Source organism: Mytilus californianus, unplaced genomic scaffold (genome assembly GCF_021869535.1).
Source record: "Mytilus californianus isolate M0D057914Y unplaced genomic scaffold, xbMytCali1.0.p SCAF_14, whole genome shotgun sequence".
In the NCBI taxonomy this organism is placed as follows: Eukaryota; Metazoa; Mollusca; class Bivalvia; order Mytilida; family Mytilidae; genus Mytilus; species Mytilus californianus.
Window position 1 is genome coordinate 15,283,128 of NW_026262626.1, and position 24,206 is coordinate 15,307,333.

At 32.8% G+C, this 24,206-nt stretch overlaps 2 protein-coding genes across 2 annotated transcripts; one reads left to right on the forward strand and one right to left on the reverse strand.

Annotated features, from left to right (window-relative positions):
- Window positions 1-545: 545 nt before the first annotated feature.
- LOC127724242 (rhamnose-binding lectin-like) lies at window positions 546-10,796 on the reverse strand. The gene is made up of 6 exons (XM_052231170.1): window positions 10,734-10,796; window positions 8,387-8,437; window positions 6,138-6,413; window positions 4,136-4,390; window positions 3,485-3,553; window positions 546-1,344 (listed from the first exon to the last, which is right to left on the reverse strand). The coding sequence occupies exons 1-6, from the start codon at window positions 10,738-10,740 to the stop codon at window positions 863-865; spliced, it is 1,140 nt and encodes a 379-aa protein (XP_052087130.1). The 5' UTR covers window positions 10,741-10,796; the 3' UTR covers window positions 546-862.
- A 5,150-nt stretch (window positions 10,797-15,946) lies between these two features.
- On the forward strand, window positions 15,947-23,192 carry LOC127724904 (uncharacterized). The gene is made up of 5 exons (XM_052231907.1): window positions 15,947-15,968; window positions 19,427-19,665; window positions 21,041-21,185; window positions 21,597-21,713; window positions 22,885-23,192. The coding sequence occupies exons 1-5, from the start codon at window positions 15,947-15,949 to the stop codon at window positions 23,097-23,099; spliced, it is 738 nt and encodes a 245-aa protein (XP_052087867.1). The 3' UTR covers window positions 23,100-23,192.
- Window positions 23,193-24,206: the final 1,014 nt, after the last annotated feature.

The following is a 24,206-nucleotide window of genomic DNA, read 5'->3' on the forward strand; positions in this document are numbered from 1 at the left end:
AAACAATATATCTAGGGTTGAGATCCCCAAAAATATAGTTTTATCACGCCAACTATAAATGTGTCTGTCCACATTGCAGAAGCCTCGTCAGATGTTGCCGTATATAATCTTTTAAAATGCGTTTGATTATCTTGAGAATTTGGCGATGATATTATATATGTTTTTTTTGTTTAAGTTATCGACGATTTGATCTAGTTAGAGCTTGAGATATTGCATAGTCACCTGTCTATTGTTCACGACTTCCTGTTGCCCTCTAGTTGTCTTTTTGTTTATTTCAGTTATTGGGTTGCTGTCTCATTACTTTTATTGATTTGTTTCTGACTTGGAACAAAATTCATGCGATCACTCCTTTTTTTACAACCGAAAGGCTCCTTCATGTTGATTTGGTCTTTTTTGCATAATATGAATATTTTTGTGAGTAAATTTTGTGTTTCAAAACTGGGGTTCTTTTCTTAGATATGAAGATACATGATTTACTTATTATTATGGTTACTATTAAAGCGATAAACATTTATTAGGTACTTCAGTAAACAAAACAATACAAGTAACATTAAAGAGGTTTTAATCAATTTAAATTGGAAGTTAAACATAAAAGTGTTGTCAAATGTTTGATATGAATAAATAAATAAATAAATAAATAAATAAATAAATAAATAAATAAATAAATAAATAAATAAAGGCAGAAGGAAAACCAGCTATATCCACCATTCACGCACCAATTAATCATGGAGGTAATTATAATTAAAACAATTCACCATTGTTTGAGGATACCAGAACAAATTTCTTTTAATGTCTTTCATACTAATGACATCAATAAGGTTAAATTTTCTATTTTCTTCATATGCCTTTTAAAGTTTTTTTTTCACATTGAACAAATAGCACAAGGTATTTCATTATTGTCTACGTAATTTGCGCATGGAAGTGCTCCACATTTTCCTTCCACCAAATAAAGTTTAGCAGTATCATCTCCTGAATAGCTATTATCTATAGTAACCGGAGAAGCATCCAAACAAAGATAGCCTTTTGAAGTCCTTCCGGATGTAGCTTTTTCAGAAGCTAGGTAACCAGCGTATTCAACAGTGAAACCGGAAGGACAAACGTAACTTCCTGGGTACATAAACGTTGTCTCTGCAGACTTAGTCTGACAAAGAGCACATGTCAATTCGAGAGAGTCAAGAGAATTACTTAACGGTCCAGCACTGTCTGTTATGAGCTGAGTACCGAAAATTGCTCCCTTGTTCGTACCTAATGTAAAGTTGCTACCACCAACAACAGGGTTTGTAGGCAAGCAGAGGAAATTTGATCCTGAGCCAGTACCACCAAAGTTCGCACCGCCCATAACGCCTGTAATGTAAATCAACATAAATATTAAACAATGCTCAACAATGGATGTCGTTAGATGAAAATATTACTATACTAGTAATTCATATATAATTTATCTGTTTTGGGGGCATAGCTATTTTCTTGAAACAAACAATTATTGACTTTAATACATATATAAAAAAATTTACAATAACATACTGTAACACAAAATTTTATTTGAATTTCAAGTGTTTCCTTTAATTTTCAACGGAAACATACATTGTTTGTAATTCTCTTTTAAAACAAAAGATTTTTTATCTTTAAATTTAGAATCGAACAATTTATCACCCCCCACCAACCCGAAGATGAATGTTCGGTGCCTAAAAATAGAAGCTACACATTATAAATGTCTAACGAACAAGTGCGATGTAAATATACCGGAAAATGGTTCACGATTCCGATTCCATCTAAAATAAAGCTACTAACAAGTTATGTTACTACTTTAAGCGATACTACTTTAATTAATGTTTCATCAGGCCTACAATTTTTTTGTCACTTTCTCATTGTCAGTTTGTTTTAGTTTTTGTTTTGTTTTTGTCTAAAATCACATTTAAGCCAGTGATCTATATTTCCTCAATTCGAAGAGTTTAAACGCCATTGTTGCCTGATTTTGCTACAACAAATGTTGTTAGTCTTTGATACATTGTGATAAAAGCAGACCTCTTGTGTGTATGTGTTTTATTTCTCGTGTTTGTTCTCTCTTTTATTAAATTCACTGATATTTTTTTCTATTGTTTTGTTTTAGATTATTTGTTTTCTGTCGTGATAAACCCTTATTTAATGTGCCAACACTGAGGTTGCAAGTTCGAATCCCGCACGTGTGCTCGACTCCAATCTTAACTGACTAGGTTGTCGGCGGTTCTCTCCGGGTTTTCCGTTTTTTTCCACCAATAGAAACTTACCGCCACGTAATAGCACAATAGTGCTGAAAGTGGCGTTAAACACCAATCAATCAATCCTATCATCAAGAAAAGAATCTTCGTAATCTGGAAGAAATGATTGCACGAAAAATTTATTTAATAATTTTCTTACTTTACATGTTCTCTTTTTGTATTCCCTAGAAAGCCATAATGACTGAATCTTTCACAACCATTTGCGTGTTTAATTTAAAACGACAATATTTCAAGAGGGCGGGTGGTAAATAAAACCATGACTTCAAAGTAAAGCCGTTGGTTTAAAATTCAAATTTCCGTCTCACCAATTTGAAAGATGCTTAGACAAATAATGATGCTAAAATTCTTCGGATTTTCAGGGCAATAGCATAAACACAAGGGGAATATAGTTTCCATTCTTAAATCCAACAGTATAAAACTGCTTGAAGAATCAAGGCCAAAATTTAATTTTCTAGCCGTAAAGATTCTTCAACAAACCACAACCACTCTTAATTTGTAGTACGTGTAAGAATGATAATTCCATACAGGTAAACTTTAATAGGCAAAAAACGCAAATATCCGTTCAATTGTGCATATGTGTATCAACCTTTAAAGCGCAAATGTCCGTTCAATTGTGCATATGTGTATCAACCTTTAAAGCGCAAATGTCCGTTCAATTGTGCATATGTGTATCAACCTTTAAAGCGCAAATGTCCATAGAGTTTGAAGCGAAAATGTCGTTTCTAGTTACAGGTTAAAAAGCGCAAACGTCTTGCGCCCTTAAAACTTATGGTCTTAATAACTACGCGGTCATAACTCTCGGTATTTTTTCTTATCTTCCTCCTTTACTCTAGTTTTCATTTTCGACTCTGGCTAACATGCGCAGACATTTAAGTATTTGGTAAAAAAGTCATAGAACGGTAAATGGGTGTACAGAACAAAGTTGCGGTTTTAAATATCTTGTATCGTTTACTTTTGACCATCAAATTCAGTTTTTAATAGTCAGGCCAAATGGTATGGCGACCTTGAATTTATTTCTGTCGCTGGTTAAGTTATTGACAATCTAAAAAAACAACATATCGTAGACCAAACATTCCGTTTTAGTGGTTAAAAATAAGTTAGTTGTTCCAAAAAATGCGCCCATTTTGTTCTTTTCTAAGACATAAAGCAGTAAATTTATAACATGACCTTTAGCTTACGTTTTCCAATGTTCAAAAATTCGTTGTAATTAAAAAATTGCTTGTACTCACCGGCATAGATTAAAGAGGCCGAATTTGGACAGGTAACGGCACCCCAACGTTGATACACTGGACCACTTGCTGTAAAAATATATTGAGAGGATTTGGTTTTCAAGCTGCTAATAACATCACACATTCAATGACATCAACATTTTTTCGAAACAATTGTTACGCATCACAAATATGACATAGTTTTGTGTCTTTCCGAGCAAAAAAGGGTACGAGATAGGTTTCTTTTTTATTTTGCTCAGCAAAATTTACTTGTTCGGGGATCTGAAATTTTGTAATGATTCTAACTGGTGCTAATATGAAATTTAGTGTAGACTTTTTAAGGATATAACAATACAGTAATAGGTAAGAAAACTCTAAACGCAAGTTTTTTTGTTTTTTTTTGACACCAAAGATTTACCAAACCTTATCCTATCGTTTAAACAATGTATAATTATGAGGGTCTTTATAAGGGTGGGGGTCATTAATTTCTTTGTTCTTTAATTTTTTAGACCATTTCTTTCTATTCCTTATCTATATTTTGCCCAATATTCTCTATTCTTTACAATTTAGAACCCCATTATTCCCTAAACTTTTTTTACCCCCTTTTCTGCACTTTTTGCCCATCATTCTCTACTTTGTACACCCCATCCAGACCCTCATATATGAACTTACGTTTTTGACAGACGTAGGAGATCTTCAATTTTTCACTCTTACTGGCGTCACAAGATGAATCTGCAAAAGTAGCATCATCGGCCGTGACGCTACAGGTTGTTAAATCGTCGCATAGTCCTTGGACTATAGTAAGTGCAGTAGGTGAGAAACACGAACCCGCGCTGTAGCTTGCTGATGTTATAAAGATGAAAGATCCTCCAGTGCATGTAATAGTTTGTGTTCCACCGTTTTTTACAGTTGGTACTTTTGCTTCAGCTGAAAGTTTAAAACAAAAGATATTTCCATGGGAATTACGTATAAGAGTTTCCAAAAATAATTCAGTTTTTTCCCAAATAGCAAGGGTTAAAAGGTAACTTTTCCTTTCTCGGTTATTTATACACAACTCAACGAAGTATTATCCAATGAAAATAAGATTTCATTTTTATGTTTATTTCAAAAAGTTTTGCAAAAAGAGACATGCAATACCAACTAAGATATAACAAAAGACGGCATTCTGGGCAATATTTTCAAAAGTGTACACCAAAACGCTGTGATTGGCTTATAACGTCCAAAACAATTGAAATTCAACCAATGACGTTGTTTTCATTTTGGGGTACGAACAATAAGATTCCCCATTGTTCTTTAGATTCTGAAACGGCGAATTAACATGTGGTAAAATAATGTTTTGAGTACTCCCCCCCCCCCCCCCCTCCCCCTTTTATGTTGATAGTATTTATCAAACAAGACATATTTCCCAATTGTCGTAGTCGCGTGACAATCTTGTCCTCTTTTCCTAGAGAATGACATCACCGAATGTGACTTATCACTGAATTTTAACTTGCAATGAGCAACACAACGGGTACAACTATTTAGGGATCAGCGTACCCTTCCCGAGCACCAAAGACCACTCCCGGTTTTTTGGTGGGGGTTCGTGTTGATCAGTCTTTGGGTTTCTGTGTAGTGTTTTATAGACTTTTGTATGTCTTTTCGTCACTTTTATTTTCTTTTTGGCCATGGTGTTGTCTGTTTTTCATCACCTTGTGATATTTTTATTGTTCTTTTTGTCTGTTAAATAATTTGATGTCAATAGAGTATAATTTCCGTACATTTATATTGTTTGACAAATATTGATTAAACTGTCGCGTGTAATTTCCTGCGAAATCTATTTGGAACATCATTACTCAATTTTTATTTTGGATATTACATATAAACTCATCATAGATACCAGGATTAAAATTGTATATACGCGCCTTTCGTCTACACAAGACTCATCGGTGACGCTCGGATCAAAAAAGTTTAAAAGGACAAATAAAGTACGAAGTTGAAGAGGATTTAGGATCCAAAATTCCGAATACAGCTAAAGCAATCTTTTTTTTTTTTGTATTTGGCTTCATTAAGTAGAAGCTTTGCCCAACATATTTGTTTGCTTTTGAGTAGATTATTACAAAATACACTTCCCTGTAAATATATTTTTGAGTGAGGTTTGTGCTCTATGTTTATTTCCAGTATGTGTGCTTCAAACTGTCAATATGTGGTGTAATCTCGCCATCTTATCAACTAAAATGTTATTTCAAACATAACCCATTAAGAAAAAAAGAAGAAATACTTTGAAATAAAATATTTATGTTTTATGGCAAAAAACATATATTCAACATTTTGCTCTGTAAAGTTAAGAATTTCTAAATTTATTTGAATTCAGTGCGAGTTTTATTCCTAAAATCATTAATTGTCGGTCCTCATCGTATTCTACCAAGCTTTTTTAAACAACTGGAGTATGTAGAACTTCGCCTGAATATCAGAATAATTACATATTTCTTTTACATTTTCTGACATATATTTGGTTAGGAGGAGCAAATAATTGCGTACAAAGGTAAAAAGCAGAACAATTTTGCATGCGTAGCAATAGATTAAAAATGGATAGTCAATCCGCAAAAAATCCCACCTCCACAGAATATCAAATGGTTGTCCCCTAAGAGTTGTTAATCTACTGTATATATTTCTATATATTTTCTATTGTACATACCATTTTCACAATTGAATTTGACCTTTAATTTCTGTTTATCACTAGCTGTACATGTTGAACTTGTAAACTGTGCATCAGATGCGGCAACTGAACAACTTGTCCTTCCATCACAAAGACCTTTGACAATTGAATCAGCATTGGGATCGTTACATTTGTTTGCGTTTCCCGGTTTTTTTCCGTAATCTGCAGACGTAATTTTTATAATTTGTCCAGCTTTTTTACATACTATTTCCGCCGTTTTACCTTGCTTTACTGTAACTGACTTTGTGTGTGAATCTACAACAAAAAAAGATACATTGCCAATTTATTTAAAGTCTTAAAAGAACTTTATCATGTTGGGGTGTGCCTGAAAAGGAGGTACAACCCTGTTAAACGTATAATACAAGCCCAAACGAAAAAATATAAACAAGTCTAAATTGAAAACAACGTTCAAACCTATGATTGCGTTGAAAAAACCGCAGTTTTCATACGTGTGCATATAAAAACAAATTTCTTGGTAGAGGGGTCTAAATATAGCACAAACAACATTTTCCAAAAGACCAAAAAAGTGGAAAGTATATTTTAACAAATCGCATTTGACTAACAGGTCGAACAACTGATGTTCTTAAACCCTGCTGACTGCCATTGACGATTGCCAAATACAATATATATCTATTTACAACAATATATTTATTTATATGTGTGTGTAGTTTATTCATGTGCAAACTGCTTTTTCTTTTCTTTGTATGTATACTTGACTATTGTTTTTTTTTTTTGTCTTATTAATATCTTATATTGTATTTTGTTCTTTATAGAGGCGGATTATTTAGGGGTGGGGGAACAGGGTGCCCGTCCCCCCCCCCCCTTTTTGTGGGAAAAATTTGGTTGAGTATATAGGGAATCACTGAAGCATGATTGGAGCGGGCACCCTCTTATGCAGTCAGTGGACCTCCCGTTTAAAAATTTCTAGATCCGCCACTCCTTTGTGAGCCCATTTAATGGAAATAAAACATCTTCTTCAGTTTTCTATGTCAGAAATTCGTTTTTGTAGGATGCTTAGAAACTGCATCTTCGCTAGCCAAAGGTTACGATCCAATCTCAGTAAATGTCTCTGTTTCATTAGCACCAGAAGTCGTAAAATCTTCAGGATGATAAACTGCATATTGTAAGTCGTTTACAAAAATATTGATATAACAACATAAAATAAATAATGTCATTATTTTGATGTTTTATAAAAAAAAAGTAGCACTTTGAATCTCGTTTAGTGGAAAAATAAGATGTATATAAAAGAACGTATTATTGAAAGCAGCAAGCTCATTGTACCTAATCTGTTAAAAGAAATTATGTCAACTTGCACTCTAATATTTTTTTAAAAAGCACGAAAATCGGAATTTCATAGCTCATTCGAGATTTGAATTGTTTAGATGCAGTGTATCAGGCAGGAATCTTCTTCATCAAAATTATATCCACATTACGCCACCTAATTTTTAAAATCGTAAAAATGGAAGCCATTGTAGGGGTGACGCACTGTCAATTTAAGCGATTATATCACATAGTATCATTACGATCCTTATATACCAGTTGTATTTTAAAAGACAAATGAGTTTACCACTTTTTGAGCATCATTTAATGTACTTTAATGCCTTTAGTCAATTTAAAACTACAATTGTCTGATCGGTTGCCAGGGAGAATTTGCAAAGGTTCAAAAACATTTAAAAAAAGTATTGCGTGGAAAGGCAGACTTGAAATTTTCAGAGCTTGAGGACAACCCTATATAACACACACAAATGCAGGATTTTTTAAGTACTTTGAGTAAAAACATGTTATTCAAACACACCTATTCTGTTGTAACGACTCATTATAAAGTTATTTCGCTTGACCCATATATTTTAAGCAGTTGTGAATTTTTAATGATATTATACCATCTGCAGCTTCAATATATAGAAATAATATAATCTTAAACGAGATGATGTTACAAATATTTTTGCTTTATAAGTTTACAAGACAAAATAGTCAATTCCAATACGCCTTAACATAAAAAGGTGTATTCAACTTTCTCTTTACGATGAAATTATTGCCCATTTTCATGATTTTTTCAAAAAAAACTGTCTCCGGGGGCAGAGATGCATTTTATTTGTGCATCCTGTATTTGTATTGTATAAGCATGGTAATGAACACCGTTGTTCCTTTCAATGAGTTATATCTAAACAGGAAATAGTCGGTTATTTTCAGATGGCCTTTTCCAAGCATTTGTGTTTTTTAATACTCACATGCCGCCAATAACAAAAGTGACAGGCAAAGTCTGCATAACTTTGTAGCTCCTGAAAAGAAAATGAAAAGATGAAGATTTTACAAAGTTGTCATCTGAAACATGATGCATGTACAAAAATATATAGCTGAAATCAGTTTTGTTGATTTCTTTCCAAAGCTGTGTAGAATGATGAATTATAACATGTATGTGTCTATACGCCATTTTGTTTTTTTTTCTTTGTTCATATAGTGATTAAGATTATAACACAATGTTGACTGCTGTACACCAATTTTTGACATTTTTACCTGTTAAGTCTTTGTTTTGCTCACACGTTGTTGTCAATATAATGGAATTTTATGCGACTGTCATACATGTGAGAGGTTAAGCTAGCTATAAAACCAGGTTTAATCCACTATCTTGTATATAAGGAAATGCCTGTACCAAGTCAGGGATATGACAGTTGTTTTCCATTCGTTTGATGTTTTTGAGCTTTTAATTTGACCATTTGCCGTTTTGAATTTTCATTGGAGTTCGGTATTTTTGTTATTTTACTTTTTATCATTTAATTCATTACAAGCTTCATGCATATGCATCATATTAATTTAGATTTGAAATATATTGAAAGTAAAAAAGTATTTTTTTATGAGAATTGAAATTTCAAGATACTAGCAAAGCTTAATCAAAAACTGTATGACTATATCAGAAGGGTGTCATAAACTAGAGAAGGAAAGAAAACACCACGGCCCAAAAAGGCAAGGTTGGACCCCACTCAATGATAGGGGTGAACGCAGGTGCTTCTGAGGGTCAACGGCTCTTGTTTCTCAAGCGACTACCGTTGTTACATCTGCTTATATCCGTTTTTGAGTCATATTCATTGATAAGGCATCTTATAACTGTTCATTGGGAAATACATCTGGTCTGAATCTAAGACAATACCATTTGTAAATCATCAGTACATTTACATAATCTAATCCTTGTATATAACAGAATGTACAAGTTTTAAAAAAAAATCCTTTTTTTTTTTAGGGGGGGAGGGGGGATGACCGGTATTGCGTACAGCCTGTTAGTCAATGATTCCGGCCTGGGGGAAAAACGACAAACATATACACGAGATACATTTCAAATGAAACGGTACATTTGTACATGTTCTACTTCAATTATTCCAAATATTGTAAGCAAAATGAGCTAGAACGACGTTCTTTTGAATTTTTAACTAGATAATTTTTATTTGTACGATTTTATTATCTTCTTCATTTTATCATGGCAATCTTTTTAATTCTATTGTTTAGTAATTTAATAGTATAGTCTCTTTTTTTTTCTTCTTTTAAAAGTTATAAGTGGTCGTTTTTTCATGCGCTAATTTTTTTATCATGGGTTTTCATATTTTATTGTAAATACTTAAATATATATATAATTTTATGTGAATTGATATATGTTGTAAATATATATATAGAAAATTAAAGTTCAAAATGCTCTTAGGACTTTAAGAGCATTTTGAACTTTAATTTTTTTTTTATATTTCTACTAGTTTTAAGTATATATATGTTGTAAAGCGCTTAGGGTAATTTTCATATTATATAATGCGCTGTTATAAATACTTTATAATAATAATAATAATAATACATGTAATAATACGTTACGACGGAGGGCGCTTAATGTATATAAAAATTTAACTTTGATTTTACAAAAATGTAATTAAATGATACTTTTAAAATGATTGATTTATGTTTAATTAACGTCCAGTGGCAAATATTTCCTGCATGCTCAGGGCGAGGCTTTTAAATATATATGTGAAGATAGCAGCCGGTAACGGTTAATCGTTATTCGATATTCAAATTTTCTTGGTTAAAAGTAATAAAAAATTTGAATATATTTTAAGTTGACATAAAAAAAAATATAGTCATATTTAAAAGAGTAAAAAGTGATGTTGGAGATCATTTTGTGACCCCTACAAGTTGTCGTTAATTGTCCCGAATATATATAAATCTTTACGAAAATCACATTTTTATCTTTAAAATTGATAGACGTTTATCAATGAAATGCAGTCAAAGGCGTATTTTTAAAACATGATATCCCGATATACAAAAACAAACGGACACTCTAGTAACAATTGGAAATTGAATACCGAATAACTGACTGGCCGCTAATTTTACATACATTTTTAAAATTGGTAACATCTAAATTCGATATCACAATATATAAAAAACAATTAACGGACACTCTAGTCACATGTGGAAATTAGAAATTGAATATCGAATAACGGACTGGCCGCTTATTTTATATACATTTTTTTTTTAAATTGGTAATATCTAAATTCGAGAATAGGGTATAATGCGTATGACAAAAATGTGCACTGCCGATCTTACCTTTCATGATTTTTTACCCAACCGGTCTATACTGTTCCCATAAAAAATAAGTTGTGGTCGAGATCAATTTTTGATATTCATATTTATCCATCTGTATCCTTTTTGTAATCGCATTACTTATTTAACTTTAATCACTTAGATCCTGCATGGGACGGATCTGTTTATTACAACATTGTATACGTTTAATTACTTATATGGAAAATGAATGTATTGTACACGTTAACTTTATAAAATGGCCACTTAATTCAAGACAGTCCGTAATTGACCTGCGGTCAAGGTGATAATAACTTCCTCGTCATAGAAGTCGACTTTGACTTATAACTGTTAAGGATTCCTTTATAGGATTTTGCATTGAGAAAAAAACAATGCAAATTATTTTTAATTTGTATTTGTGTTTTTTCTTTTTTTTCTTTCATAAAAAAATAGTGAAGTAGAAAATATTATGGTACATTGTACAGATAAATTGATTGGACGATTTCACCGATTAGCATAACATTTTGCATATAGAACCTTTAATATTACAATCTCATTAAAATCATCTGTTAGTGTTTGCTACGATACTTTCCATCCTTAGAGGGATCATAGCGTATCACAAAATAGGATTTTATAAGAGATACAACACCGTTACTAAGAATAATGCTTTGTGAACAATCAATGACCTTAATATAATTTCACAAATGACATGGGAAGATCTGAAAAACAATAATAAATGCCATTTAGAAATCTAATTTCTCTTAGACTGTACACTACATTTTTTTTTAAATATTTATATATAACTTCGAAAATTTGCTTTCTGTTGAGATAGATTCCATGGAATTAGATGATTTTATTAGATTAATAGAGTTTATAATGACAAACAAACAATAACTGACTACTAATCAATTTATTTACTATTTCCAAGTTAAAAATTAACTATAATCAAAAGTGGAAATGATAATCCGTTTTTACATGTACTTAAGAATATTACCGATAGCAACATTTGTGTTTATATTTTACAGTTGTAAAGAAGATTTCGCAAGCATGCAAGAGGGTCTAGATGGGGGATCCTTCATTTCTGTATTCGTTATTTTTTGTGTCATTTTTTTCTCCTTTCTTTATACTGTTTGCCCATTATTGACTATTGTTTATATTTTAGCACATCATTATTCTCTATTATTTATATTTTATCTCAATTCTCTATTCTGTAAACCCCCATCCACACCCTCATACAAATTCTTCAAATATTCCAGGCAAATGCTTAAGTATTCATAAAGCGAGTTTCGTCTTTTTTAAGACTCACCAATGGCGCTCGAATCAAAACTGTTAGAAGGACAAACAAAATACGAAGATGAACAGCATTGAAAAACACACAAAAAATGTGCCAAATCTGGCTACGGCCATCTATGCCCGGGGGTAGGAAAACCTTAATTAGTCTATCGAAAAATTCAACATTTTATGAACATTAAAACAATGACCGTATCTTTGATATATCATGTCAACAATAATCGAAGTATTAATTCGAAATTTACATCCGGGACAGTAGTTGTCAGTGCGCCTAATGCTAACGTTTGACTGGGCAATCCGTATGATTAATATTTTTTTGATCTTCATAGGACTTAAACTTTTGAAGAAAAAAATGCTCTGAATCCGTAGTTTAAAAATAAGAAATGAAAACAAGACTTTATAATTTTACGTGGGTCTGAAGCTCTTTACTGGATTTACCTTCACCAGGAGAACTCAAATATGTTGTATGATTGTCTAGGAGACCACTACCAACCGAAGAACAGAGGACAAATATGCAAAAAACTTCAGGTCAATGCAGTTAAAAACCTTGGAAATTTTCTGGTGTCAGATAATCATTGTTAACATTTTGCCATGCAATTATTTATTCTCAGTAAACCGGAAAAAAACCTGAATATTTCCAATGTGTTCTTTCTTTCAAGATAAAAATACCTTAAATCTTATCATTATAACAATTATATAGAAGCGTTATCATTTCCATATCAGCAAAAAGTTCAGATTTTGGCAATTAAACCAGAAAAAGACTAGATAGTACAGCGATTCGTATTGCCCTACAAATGCAGTGATAAGGTTTCAATTTGATGACAAAAAAAAGACGCAATTATGATTTCATTCCTAATCCATAACTTCAGAAAATCTTCTAAAAGTGTTACTGCATCTGGAAAATTTGAGATAATGACACTTTTCCTGTTTTATCAAAACTAATTGCTCTTTTAAAACAACAAAGAAAAGAAAAAAGATATTTATATTACTTCAAGGTAAATCAGATATGGTCGTCTCATATCTTCGGTGCTGACTCCCCCCAGATGTGAGAAGCCTGCATCTAATATAAACATGATTATAGTCAAGTTATGTTTAAGTTATTGCGTAAACAAGACTCAATTGTGACGGGATTGCTTCCCTTAGAACATATAATAGATACTTAGCCAGCCGTACGCGGTTGAGCTAGGGAAGTACTTCTTTAGCTCAGTCTGTTACAGCGCTGCCTTGTAACACAGAAGTCTTGGGTTCGATTCCCGGAGAATACAAAGTGATTTTGAAATATGAATCATGCTCTCAAATTTCTCCCACATATGAATTGTCGCTATTGTCGCATCCCTTTTACAAAATATATCAAGATTATGTCACTGTTTTTTTTATAAAGTATCCTACTAACAAGACCCACTCACTCAGTTCTCTCAATCCACCATTTTGAAAGAAAAAACAAACGTGAATTTTAAAATTATAAAATAATATATAAAAAGGAAGCTAAAATTGACTATTTTAATGCCTCCCTTCTCAAAAAATAAGATAGAATTTTAAAAATATATATATATGAAAAGAGGCTATTATTGTCTATTTTAATATCCCCTAAAAAAAACACCAAGAAAACAACAACGATTCCGACAAAATAAAATGTCGCCAATTTCGTTTTCTTGTAAATTCACAGGATGCTGAGAAAATTTTTAACAGTGGAGTTACCTCCCATTGAAATTTAATTCTTAAACTCTATATCCTTCTGTACAACGGTTAAAACTTGTAATGGAGATTAAAAATTATAAATCCCTAAATATCAATATCAATAAGACTTTCCTTTACCATATTTTAGTTATCGGTTTTTAATGAATCTATATCGACATTTGAAACACCAAAATTCTTAACAGGTGAACCTTCTAAAACGACAACACGTTGCCGACTTCGAATAGACCAATGCAATCATGGCGGGATAGATTAAATTTGGATGTCAACCTCTCTCTGTATCTCGATCAGTGGAAAGACAAATGATGCAGTTGAGAACCAGAAAAAGATATTTAAATTATGCATGTCCGGTATTGAAGAAAAGTAAAATTACAGTTTCATAACAAAAAACGTTTGTAGTAAATCGAGCTACAGAATGCTGATAGTAAATATAAAAAAAAACCTAACGTACTTTTCTCCTGATCATGCAATATTTACACTTTTTATAATGGCAATTCTACTCCTAAATATTATATTCTATATATTTTTTTGGAAACTCTAACAGCTGTTATACGATGTTTTATAGATTGTGTTTTTTTTTTTTTATTTTATTTGTTCGATGAACGGTTGCTGTTGACAGGAAACAGCGGGACTTTGTAATAGCAAATATGAGGTAATCTCTTCAAAAATTCTACGGGCGCTCTTTGAGTCTTGCTTCTTTGGTGGGCATATACGGACAGACGACAATGTTATAATATATTCCTAGTTTTTAATGAATTTTCACCCCATTTTTTCGTTACCGCAATCCCGAAGGTAACTTTTCATCGGAATTTTACTTGTAATGAGCAGCACAAAGGCCTCTCATTTGTTGTTCATTCCTCAGCGCTTTCATTTCATTTAATATCATGATTTCCTAATAGATGATTGCTCCTTACAATGAAGCTATTGAACCAAGGGTTCCAAGTGGCAAACTTGAAGTCATCCCTTCGAAAGCTTTATAGACGCCGTCAAGAGTTAGTTGACCGTTACAGAATATCTTTGTCACAAATAACTCATGATACACTCCAATTGTCGTGAACACAATTCCGGCCTCTTTTCCTCGGTTGTATCGGATTTGTACTTGCATGATCATCACGGCGGGTGCCACATGTTGAGCAGAAACTTCTTACCATTTATCCCGGAGCACCTGAGTTCACCCCGGTTTATGGTGGGGTTCGTGCATGTTGCTTAGTTTTGTATGCATTTTTTTGTGGACTTGTTCGTCTTTTCGTTTTTTGACAGTGCGTTGTTAGTTTTCGAATTATGCATTTTGAATATCCTCTAGATATCTTCCGCCTCTTTATTACATATTATGTCAATCTTTTTTAGCAATGCTATATTTACACGTTATTGTTTTTTCTAACTAGAATCGAGAACAAATATTTTTTTCCATAATAGCAGTAAGCTCTGCATCCTGAAAACAATATGAATTAAAACCGACAACATACCTAACGTCACGACGTCTCTAAAGAAAAAATAGAAGAACAAAATCCAACCGAAACATTCATCTAACAACAACGCACCACAGCGCTCTTAAAATGAAAATAAAATTGATCTAAGACTTACAAATGGAATCACCGGCAAACGGTTAGAAACTTAACGTTACAACCACTTGGTCGATGCCACTGCTAGTTGAGTTTTCTTCCCCAAGGGTGCATTGTATCACCAGCGAAGTAGTCAGCACTTGTATGTTGACATGAATTATCATTGATATGGTAATATGAATAAATTAACTGGTTTTTTATTTACAAAAATGAATTGTTCGAGATAGGAATTTTCTACATTAGGAATAGATCACTTTAGCTGTATTTGGCAAAACCTTTTTTGGAATTTTTGGTCCTCAATGCTCTTCAACTTCGTACTCTATTAGCCTTTCAACTTTTTTATTCGAGCGTCACTGATGAGCCTATTGTAGACGAAACGCACGCCTGACGTACAAAATTATAAGCCTTGGGTCTTCGAAGAATTTTTTTACGCAAATAATCAACTTTCTTTTTCTACGATTAGTACTTACATCATGTAAGAATGTACTTTATTACAGTGACAATGCAAATTTGAAAATGATTGATTCTATGACAAGTGCGATGAAATAAATGAATGTGATGAAAATAGCGCATTTACTGCTAACATGTACTTTTTGAGGTGACAATGCAAATATTAAATCTGATTATGATAATCCAATTGAAACGGTCAGGGGTTTCTTGGGTGTTTTCTGTTACTTGATTGATATGCTTGTAATGAGACCTACGATTAGGAAAGGTAATATTAGTATTGGTATTAGTATTGATATTTTAGTTTTAAAAAGTAAGAAGATCTAAGAAGCAATATCAAAATATAAGACAAAAACAGAAAACCTCATGGGAAAAGACTGCACACACAACAGTAGCCTTCAAATACAAATAAAGATTGCAAAACAAGAATTCCACCGAATAACGGACCAAAATTAGATGCTAGAAGGTGAAATCTTAAATTTCCTACAATGTCATAAACATACCGGTAGAAATGAGACAGTTTCAATATTTTCCGACACAAAATATTTGGACTCTTTTAAAGTAACCGTCCATTCTTTAAATTTGCCCAAAGAATAATTTTCAGCATTGTCTAGCTTCTATTAACGTGTGCAACTGTGTTTGCATTTTTTTTTTATTATACCCTAAATGTGTCACTCTGTGTGATGGGCGGGGCGTACAAAAAATAGCCAGGCAGGATTGATATTGTGATTGGGTGTTTTGCAAATTTAAAAGTGTGCAGTCACGGTTCATTGGTCTTCTATCGTCCAATGTATTAAGACACATTGCTGTAGTTAGCATGATTAATTATTTTCTTTTTATAATTCGTTCAAATCGATACAATGTACGTCACAAATATGTTGTTACACCTTTATTAGTATTTCACAAGATCTAGACACCATGTGAAAAATTCTTTATCTCAACTATGACATGTGCCCTTAAAGATAAATCAAATATCTATTTTTGACTGATATTTTATATTTACAACGAGAAAAGGTTAAGTTGCAATTTTGTGTAAAATATTCAAGGAGCTGAAATTTGCGCAACCTCATGATATTTCTTCACATTTGGTTTAAAAATCAAAATATAAAAGCTGATTGCATGCTGAGGTCAAGTAAGTAACTGACTCTAAATCAAACATGTTGAAGGGTTGAATTGTACAGGTTGTATTCTATAAGGGTCAAACGAATTAAAAGATACTGGATCATATCTCACATGATACATAAGATATAATAATAGATTTATAATTAAACAAAATGTAAGGTACATAATCATTATACATGTCCCTTGTTAAGAGAAAACATAAGGTAGGAATCTTTTTTTGTTGTAATATTTAAACTTAATAAAAAGGAAATTTTAACACACAGCGATACTGACATTGGCTGCAACTTATTGTATTTCCAGATCCGGATCCACGATTTTGAAAGGAGGCGGGGGCACCCAAACTAAGGAACATTTGGAGTAGAACAGGAAAAAAGTCTGCACTAACTTTAAATGTAGCTTCATAAGGGGGGCCCCGGGCCCCCTACCCCCCCCCCCCCCCCCTAAACCAACCTCTGACTTCAAATCAGGAACGACTCAGATACAAATTCATGCATGAGGGTCTAGATGGGGGTCCTTCATTTCTTTTTTCGTTAACTTTTTAAACCATTATGCTCTATTCTTTATTTATTTTATCCTTATTCTCTATTCTTTATATTAATTTTCAGCACCCTTTCATTCTCTGTGCTTTATTTTTTGGCCTATTTTTCTCTATTCTTTATATTTTTTCCCTTTTATTCTGCACCTTTTTTCCATCATTCTCTTAGTCCTTATTCTGTAATCCCCATCCAAACCCTCATGTATCGTGAGATTAAGAAAAAGATTCTGTTGTGGAAGGAGGGCAGACAACATTTCCGAGATTTTTACATCTAAGATATTTCTGGAGAAGCGTCTACATACTTATTGTGCTTGTGGTCGTATATATGAGTAAGAAACAATCCATAAAACAAAATGGGACAAATTGGCTAACCGTTATTCAATACGTCTATTTCATACAAGTTTTAATTCTCAATAAAAGTCTTATGCTTGCTTCACCATATCTACGTATGGACGTTTGCCATTTATTTTTTTCTGTTGTAGAAAAGAAGACAAAAAGATTGAGCTATGTATATCGTAGTAAATATTATAATGTTGACATTACTAGGAACGGTTTTGTCTTACGAATATCTTTGTAAGTACTATTTTTACACTGCTATCTTTTTTATTCCATCGGATTTTAAAAAAGCAAAAGTTTGACACAGTGACTGTTTTTTTTTTCTCAAAAATCTGTTTTATAACGAAGTCGATTTTAGGAATAAAATAATAATTTTTTACGTAAATACAAATTTAAGAATTTTTCAAAAGTTCAAATGTTCAATTGTTCGAAAGTTCACAAATTGTCATACGGGCACGTTATCGTATAGTATATTTTCGGTCTTGACGAGTATGAATTCTGGTGGTGAATGAATTCCTTTCGCCCATCCTAAAGAGGGGAGACCTGGCGGAAATCTCTTTTCTAGGTTTTATATACTGTTCAATCTTCCTTGTCTGTTTAAGGTTATTAATTTGCTGCAGGAGACATGTATCAGCGTAATTGAAGTAATACATGTATTTGACATTCGTAATTGGTGGCTGTACTTCGGCATATATTATATATAGCAAAATTATAAACAATACACGGAGGAGACACATGATTGTGCCATTCCCCAAAATAATACAAATAATACAGAATTCTAATGCAGACATAAATAGAAAAATGCGTTTTATGCAAGTTTTGACTTATAAAATAGCCAAAATATACCAGACGCAGTGATTGAACAATAACAGATTGTAGACAATGATAACATTCATTAAAAATTATGTATACCAGACCTGTTGTGTTTTGTGCGTAAGTTTTTTTCACTTAATCTCATAATATAATAACAATCTGCCAATCTGTACGCGTCACCTTTTAAATTTCTCTTATCTTCAAATCAATTTTTGGGGGTAAATATGGGACTCTAATTGTCGAAATAAGAAGGCCGATTGCTTCATGCGCTAATGGTACAGCTGGTACATGTACTTTAAACTAATTTAATGTTGGATGTAACACGTCTTCTGATTGGCTGAAAGTGTTTTGTCTATCAGCTCATAGACATGTGACCGTGACGTTATGATTTACTCCTTAAAAATTGAATTTAGAATTAAATTATAAGGAATGACTAATGTTTTTTTCTGTCTATTCGAAATAATCTAAAAAATGTGGTGCACACTTTTAAATAACCCGCTATGCGAGTTATTCAGTGTGCACCATATTTTTGAAGTTATTTCTTCATAGACAGAAAAAATATTACAGTCATTCCTTAATTGTTAACGATATCTATTTTGACAATAAAAAAGAAAACTAGTTTTGCTCTATTTTCTGTTTGTGTGTTATATTATTCAAAAAGATTAGAAACCAATTTATTTTTTCCTATACAAAAGTCAAAAATGTTTAATGTTTTTTATTTTATTTTTCAAATGTTGATAAAAGGTGTTGAGTTAAATTGTTAATAGGTGTCAATATTTTTTTTCAACCTGCGAAAATTTTCATAAATGCCAGAAATAGTTTTATAATATCTTTTATTGTCAGAAAATTGTTTCATAAAGGGCACATTTTACAAGTGTGTGATGCTTACGGTATCAGAAAGTATCTTCTCTCAATTTCAGTGAACTTTGATGATTGTTACATATATAATATCTACGACACCAATAAAGATAAGTCATATTTGATATCGTGGGATGGTGATAGTGTCTCCTCTTACAGCTGTAAAATTGGTTTCCATGGATACGACAGTGACAACCCTCTCAATGAATACAAAGTCTGCATTCGGGCAACAACATGGAACATTCAAAACACACAGGTCCGACTGAAATATTATACTGGATTATCAGATTTTCTTGAAAAGGTTTGTTGAAAAGTCTTTTTGTTTATGAGTATTTTGCTTCCTGTTAACAAACATACATCGGTTACTGATGCAAAAGTGTTTGTAGTTATTTAATATACATTGGTTGCCTGGGAGGTAACATCGTTTCAAGAGAAACGTGGAAGTGTTTATTTTGATACCAGACTGAATCAAACAAAATATATATTTTAAAATTGGTGTTTTCTGCTTCTCTAACAAGCACGCATCATTTTAGAGCAAAAGCAAATCCTGGTTGGCTCGGATTCGGAATCATGTGTCTGGGTAGACTGGCGAGCCTCACTGTTCTCCCTGTTTCTAAATCTTGTACAAATACATTTTATATTTAATTTACTACAATGTACGGATATTGTATACTGGTATGTTACTTTAATTTGTGAGATAGAACAATACAACTTACATCATGACTTTTCTTAACATAAAGATATTGTTGTAAAACGCTGCCACCTTGTTCTAATAGAAAAATCCCGTGCTAAGAAGTTCGAAATATTTATTAAGAACAGAGGCATAGGGTAAGGGACATTACTCTGAAAAATTACTGGTGTGTTTGTGTCAACCATTTTTTATAAATAAATTCTAAGCTTCCAAGTAACACTGATTATTTGACTTCTATTTTACATGAGTGCTCAGAAGACAATGACGAAAAAGATTTTTTTGCAAACGCATTACTGATTTGAAGTGCTATCTTCCTAAACCAAGGTCTAAGGGCTACCTCTTAAGTTTGCTTGTTTTACGTTTAAGGAGTCGTCTCTATAACTTATCATGAATATAATGCCAAAGACATCTCGCTGCGATAGTTTACTAATTTAATTTGCACACCCTTTTACCGGCTGTCGATACTGCACACGATTAAGGTAACATACATCAAAATCTGCTGTACGCGATGGCAAAATCCATTGTACTGCAATGGCTCTATGAATGACAGACAGAAATTTGCTGTACACGATAGCAATATCAATTGTCTTGAACGGCAATCATTACACAGATTCTATTGTATCTATTTTAATGATAGCCGATAATAGGGTGTGAAAACTATAGGTTTCAGTTCAGTTGACTATATACTGAAAAAAAATGTTTTTGGGACACTTGAGTATTTGACATTAGCATATTTAACCCTTGTTGTATAATCAATACTTAGAGTTTACTCCCTTGAGAGAAATTAAGGATAACATCATTTATGTAGACTGTTCTTAGGAACTAATTCTGTACCGTCCATGCAAGAACTTATTAGGAATGCATTATATAGTTTACTTGTTCAGTGCAATGTGTTTCCTAAACAAACAACAAATAAAAATGCGTTCTCTTAGTTATATAAAAAATAAAACACTTAGTACATTTAATTATTATTTTTTAACCTTAGACATATTCATACTACGCATATGATGTTCCAACAACAGAGTGGTGCTCCGAGTCAGGGGAATACGTAGACATTGAGCTGACTGCGCCTGACGTAAAGTATGGAGATAAGATAACACTAGTAGTCAGAGGAGTCAGGACATACAATTGTAAGTATACACTGAATGATATAGATTCTCTTTGAATTTTTTGGGAAATCTAAAATTAAATTCATTTAAACAAGTTTTCCTTCTGATTTGTCAGCTGTCACTTTCATACGAATCCAAATATTATATCGACATTTAACAGTGATTTGTCCCATTTTATAAAAAGGACAACAGTGAGCACCAACAATTTATTATATATAAGTAAAATAACATCAGTTTGGTTTTTACAAAGGCCGAGGGAGGGGTCCTTATTCGATATATAATACAACATTTCTAGTTGCATTTTCGGTGTGTCATGCAACATAAACAATGAAGATTAATGACACACATTCATATGCACCTCTTGTTTTATTTCCTCTAATTGAGTGGACTATTTGACATCCAATGTCTTACCAATTTGTTTCTGTTTTATAGTTGCCAATACTTTGGGTTTTATTATCGGAGGCGCTGTAGGAGGCGTACTTCTTATTACATTGGTTTGCATAGTGCTTGTCATCGTGGCATTTAGAAGAAGAAGTCGTCCAATGGCAGGTAAGGTATCTGAGTTATTTCGTCCAAAAGACAAATACTCTTTTCCTAGTTGCTCTGCTATAACATATTTCTGTATGATTTTTTTTTATTCTTAATTTATTGATTAAAACGTCAAATTTTCATTTAATTCATTATTCCTTCGCAGTTGATATTCCCTCATTTGTGAAGTAGGTGTTTATACTAGGGGTTGTTGTGTCCGTTCGTTTGTTCGTTGGTCTGTTCGTTTGTTGGTTCATCCATTCGTTCATCCTTACTTTGTATCAATATTAACCTAAACCACTGACTAGATTAAAGTGTGATACTAGTATACTTTATTATACTTCACGTTTAAATGCCATATTTTGATTGGCTAATACGAGGGTGTTAATTTACTCTATTACCCTTCATGGAGACGCTTGATCAAGTGTGCGCTTTATTAAATACGACTCTATCCTATGGCAAATACTCTATTACCCTTCGTGAAGACGCTTGATCAAGTGTGCGCTTTATTAAATACGGATGGTTGTTATGTACAAGACGTCATAGTTTATTACTTTGAATTGAAATTTAATCGACAGTAATAACAGAACATTCAGTATAATAAATTAAATAACACATATCTGAGAGGGTGATAGAGCAGATTGTTACCCCTCGAAAAGACATTGTCAACCTTGGCTTCGCCTCAGTTGACAATGTTTTCTCGGGGTAACAAATCTGCTCTATCACCCTCTCAGCTATGTGTTATTTATATAATATCTTTAATATAATGCAATCTGCACAACCTACGTCATATAATCAAAATCATGTTAAGGGTTTCTTAAGCAAAACACGAACCTTGCCATTAATAATTCATGTACTTAAAAGCCAGGGACTACTTAATATTGAGGAAAAAATCGAAAAAAGTGAGTATCGAATACCCCTAATGCATAAAACTTAGGATGCACCTATCCTATGTTAAAGGAATAATTCTTGAAAATCACTGGAGCGTTGGCGTCAGCCGACAAATTTTAACATAGATTTCTGTTGTTCGGTATCATATTAATGTTTAAAAAAGCATTCAAGAAACTGTCCGTTACAAACGCATTACCGATTTAAGGAGTTGACTCTCTTAACTAATGTATGCCCCCCTAAATATATTAAGAATTATTTATTTTATATGATGTATAATTTTAGCTTTTTGTTTCATTTAAAGGATATGTTAATCAAGGCTATCCAAGTATAACAGCACCACCTCCATATTATGGCACCACGAAGAATGTGCAGACTGGTTACCCAGCACAAAGCTGCCAAGATCAGCCGTCTTATCAACAGTACCCAACCCAAAGTTCATCACAACAGACGACGACGACATCAAATTCACAATCACAGCAATCCAGTTCACAAGAACAGTCAATCCAGTCGACTTGAATTTTCGGAATATCAAATGATTTTATAAATGTGATCTAATACACGTGCCGTGTGTATTCATGTGTGTTTGGTTGTGTCTTTCAATAAAAATTTAATAAAATGCATAAAGATCATATTATAATAACAATAAGGAGATGTGGTATGATTGAAAATGAAACAAGTATCGACCAGAGTTTTGAAAGTGTTCTTTTCATTTACCATGGGTCCGAATCAGACCTTTATTTTATGTTGAATATCAAAGTTGCAACTTATATTGCACGAATTAGTAAACTGGGATTAGATTTGAAATTCTTTGTTATTCAAAAGCACTTAATAATCATTATAAGCTCAAATTTCAGCGCAATTAGTTGTATTCTAGAAAAGAGAATAGAAACGGGGAATGCGTCAAAGAGACAACACCCCGACCAAAGAGCAAAAAACAACTCAAGGCCCCAATAGGTCTGCAACGCAGCGAGACAATTCCGCACCCGAAGGCGGGCTTCAGCTGGCCCCTAATTAATAATGTATTCTTGTTAAGCGAAATGGACGCCATACTAAAGTCCGAAACATACAAATGAACCAAAATGAAAAAAAACACACACTGTTAACAAAGGCTAGATGTTCATGACTTGAAACAGACGCAAAAATTAATGCGTCGGGGCTAAACATGTTTTGTGAGATGTCAACCCTCCCTATGGGAACCAATTGTGCCCTCTTCTTGCCGAATTGTTTCTTTATTATTATGAGGCTGACTTCATACAGGAACTTCTTAGGAAGAAAGATAAGAAGTTAGCAATATCCTTTACCTTTACGTTCCACTATATAGATGATGTTCTCTCACTAAATAATACAAAATTTGGTGACTATGTTGAACGAATCTATCCCATCGAACTAGAGATAAAGGATACTACAGATACAGTTAAGTCTGCCTCATATCTTGACTTACATATAGAAATTGACAATGAGGGTCGGTTGAAAACAAAACTTTACGACAAAAGAGATGATTTCAGCTTCCCAATTGTGAACTTGCCATTTCTATGTAGCAACATTCCAGCAGCGCCTGCAAACGGAGTATATATCTCCCAATTGATACGATATTCCCGGGCTTGTATTTCCTATCATGATTTC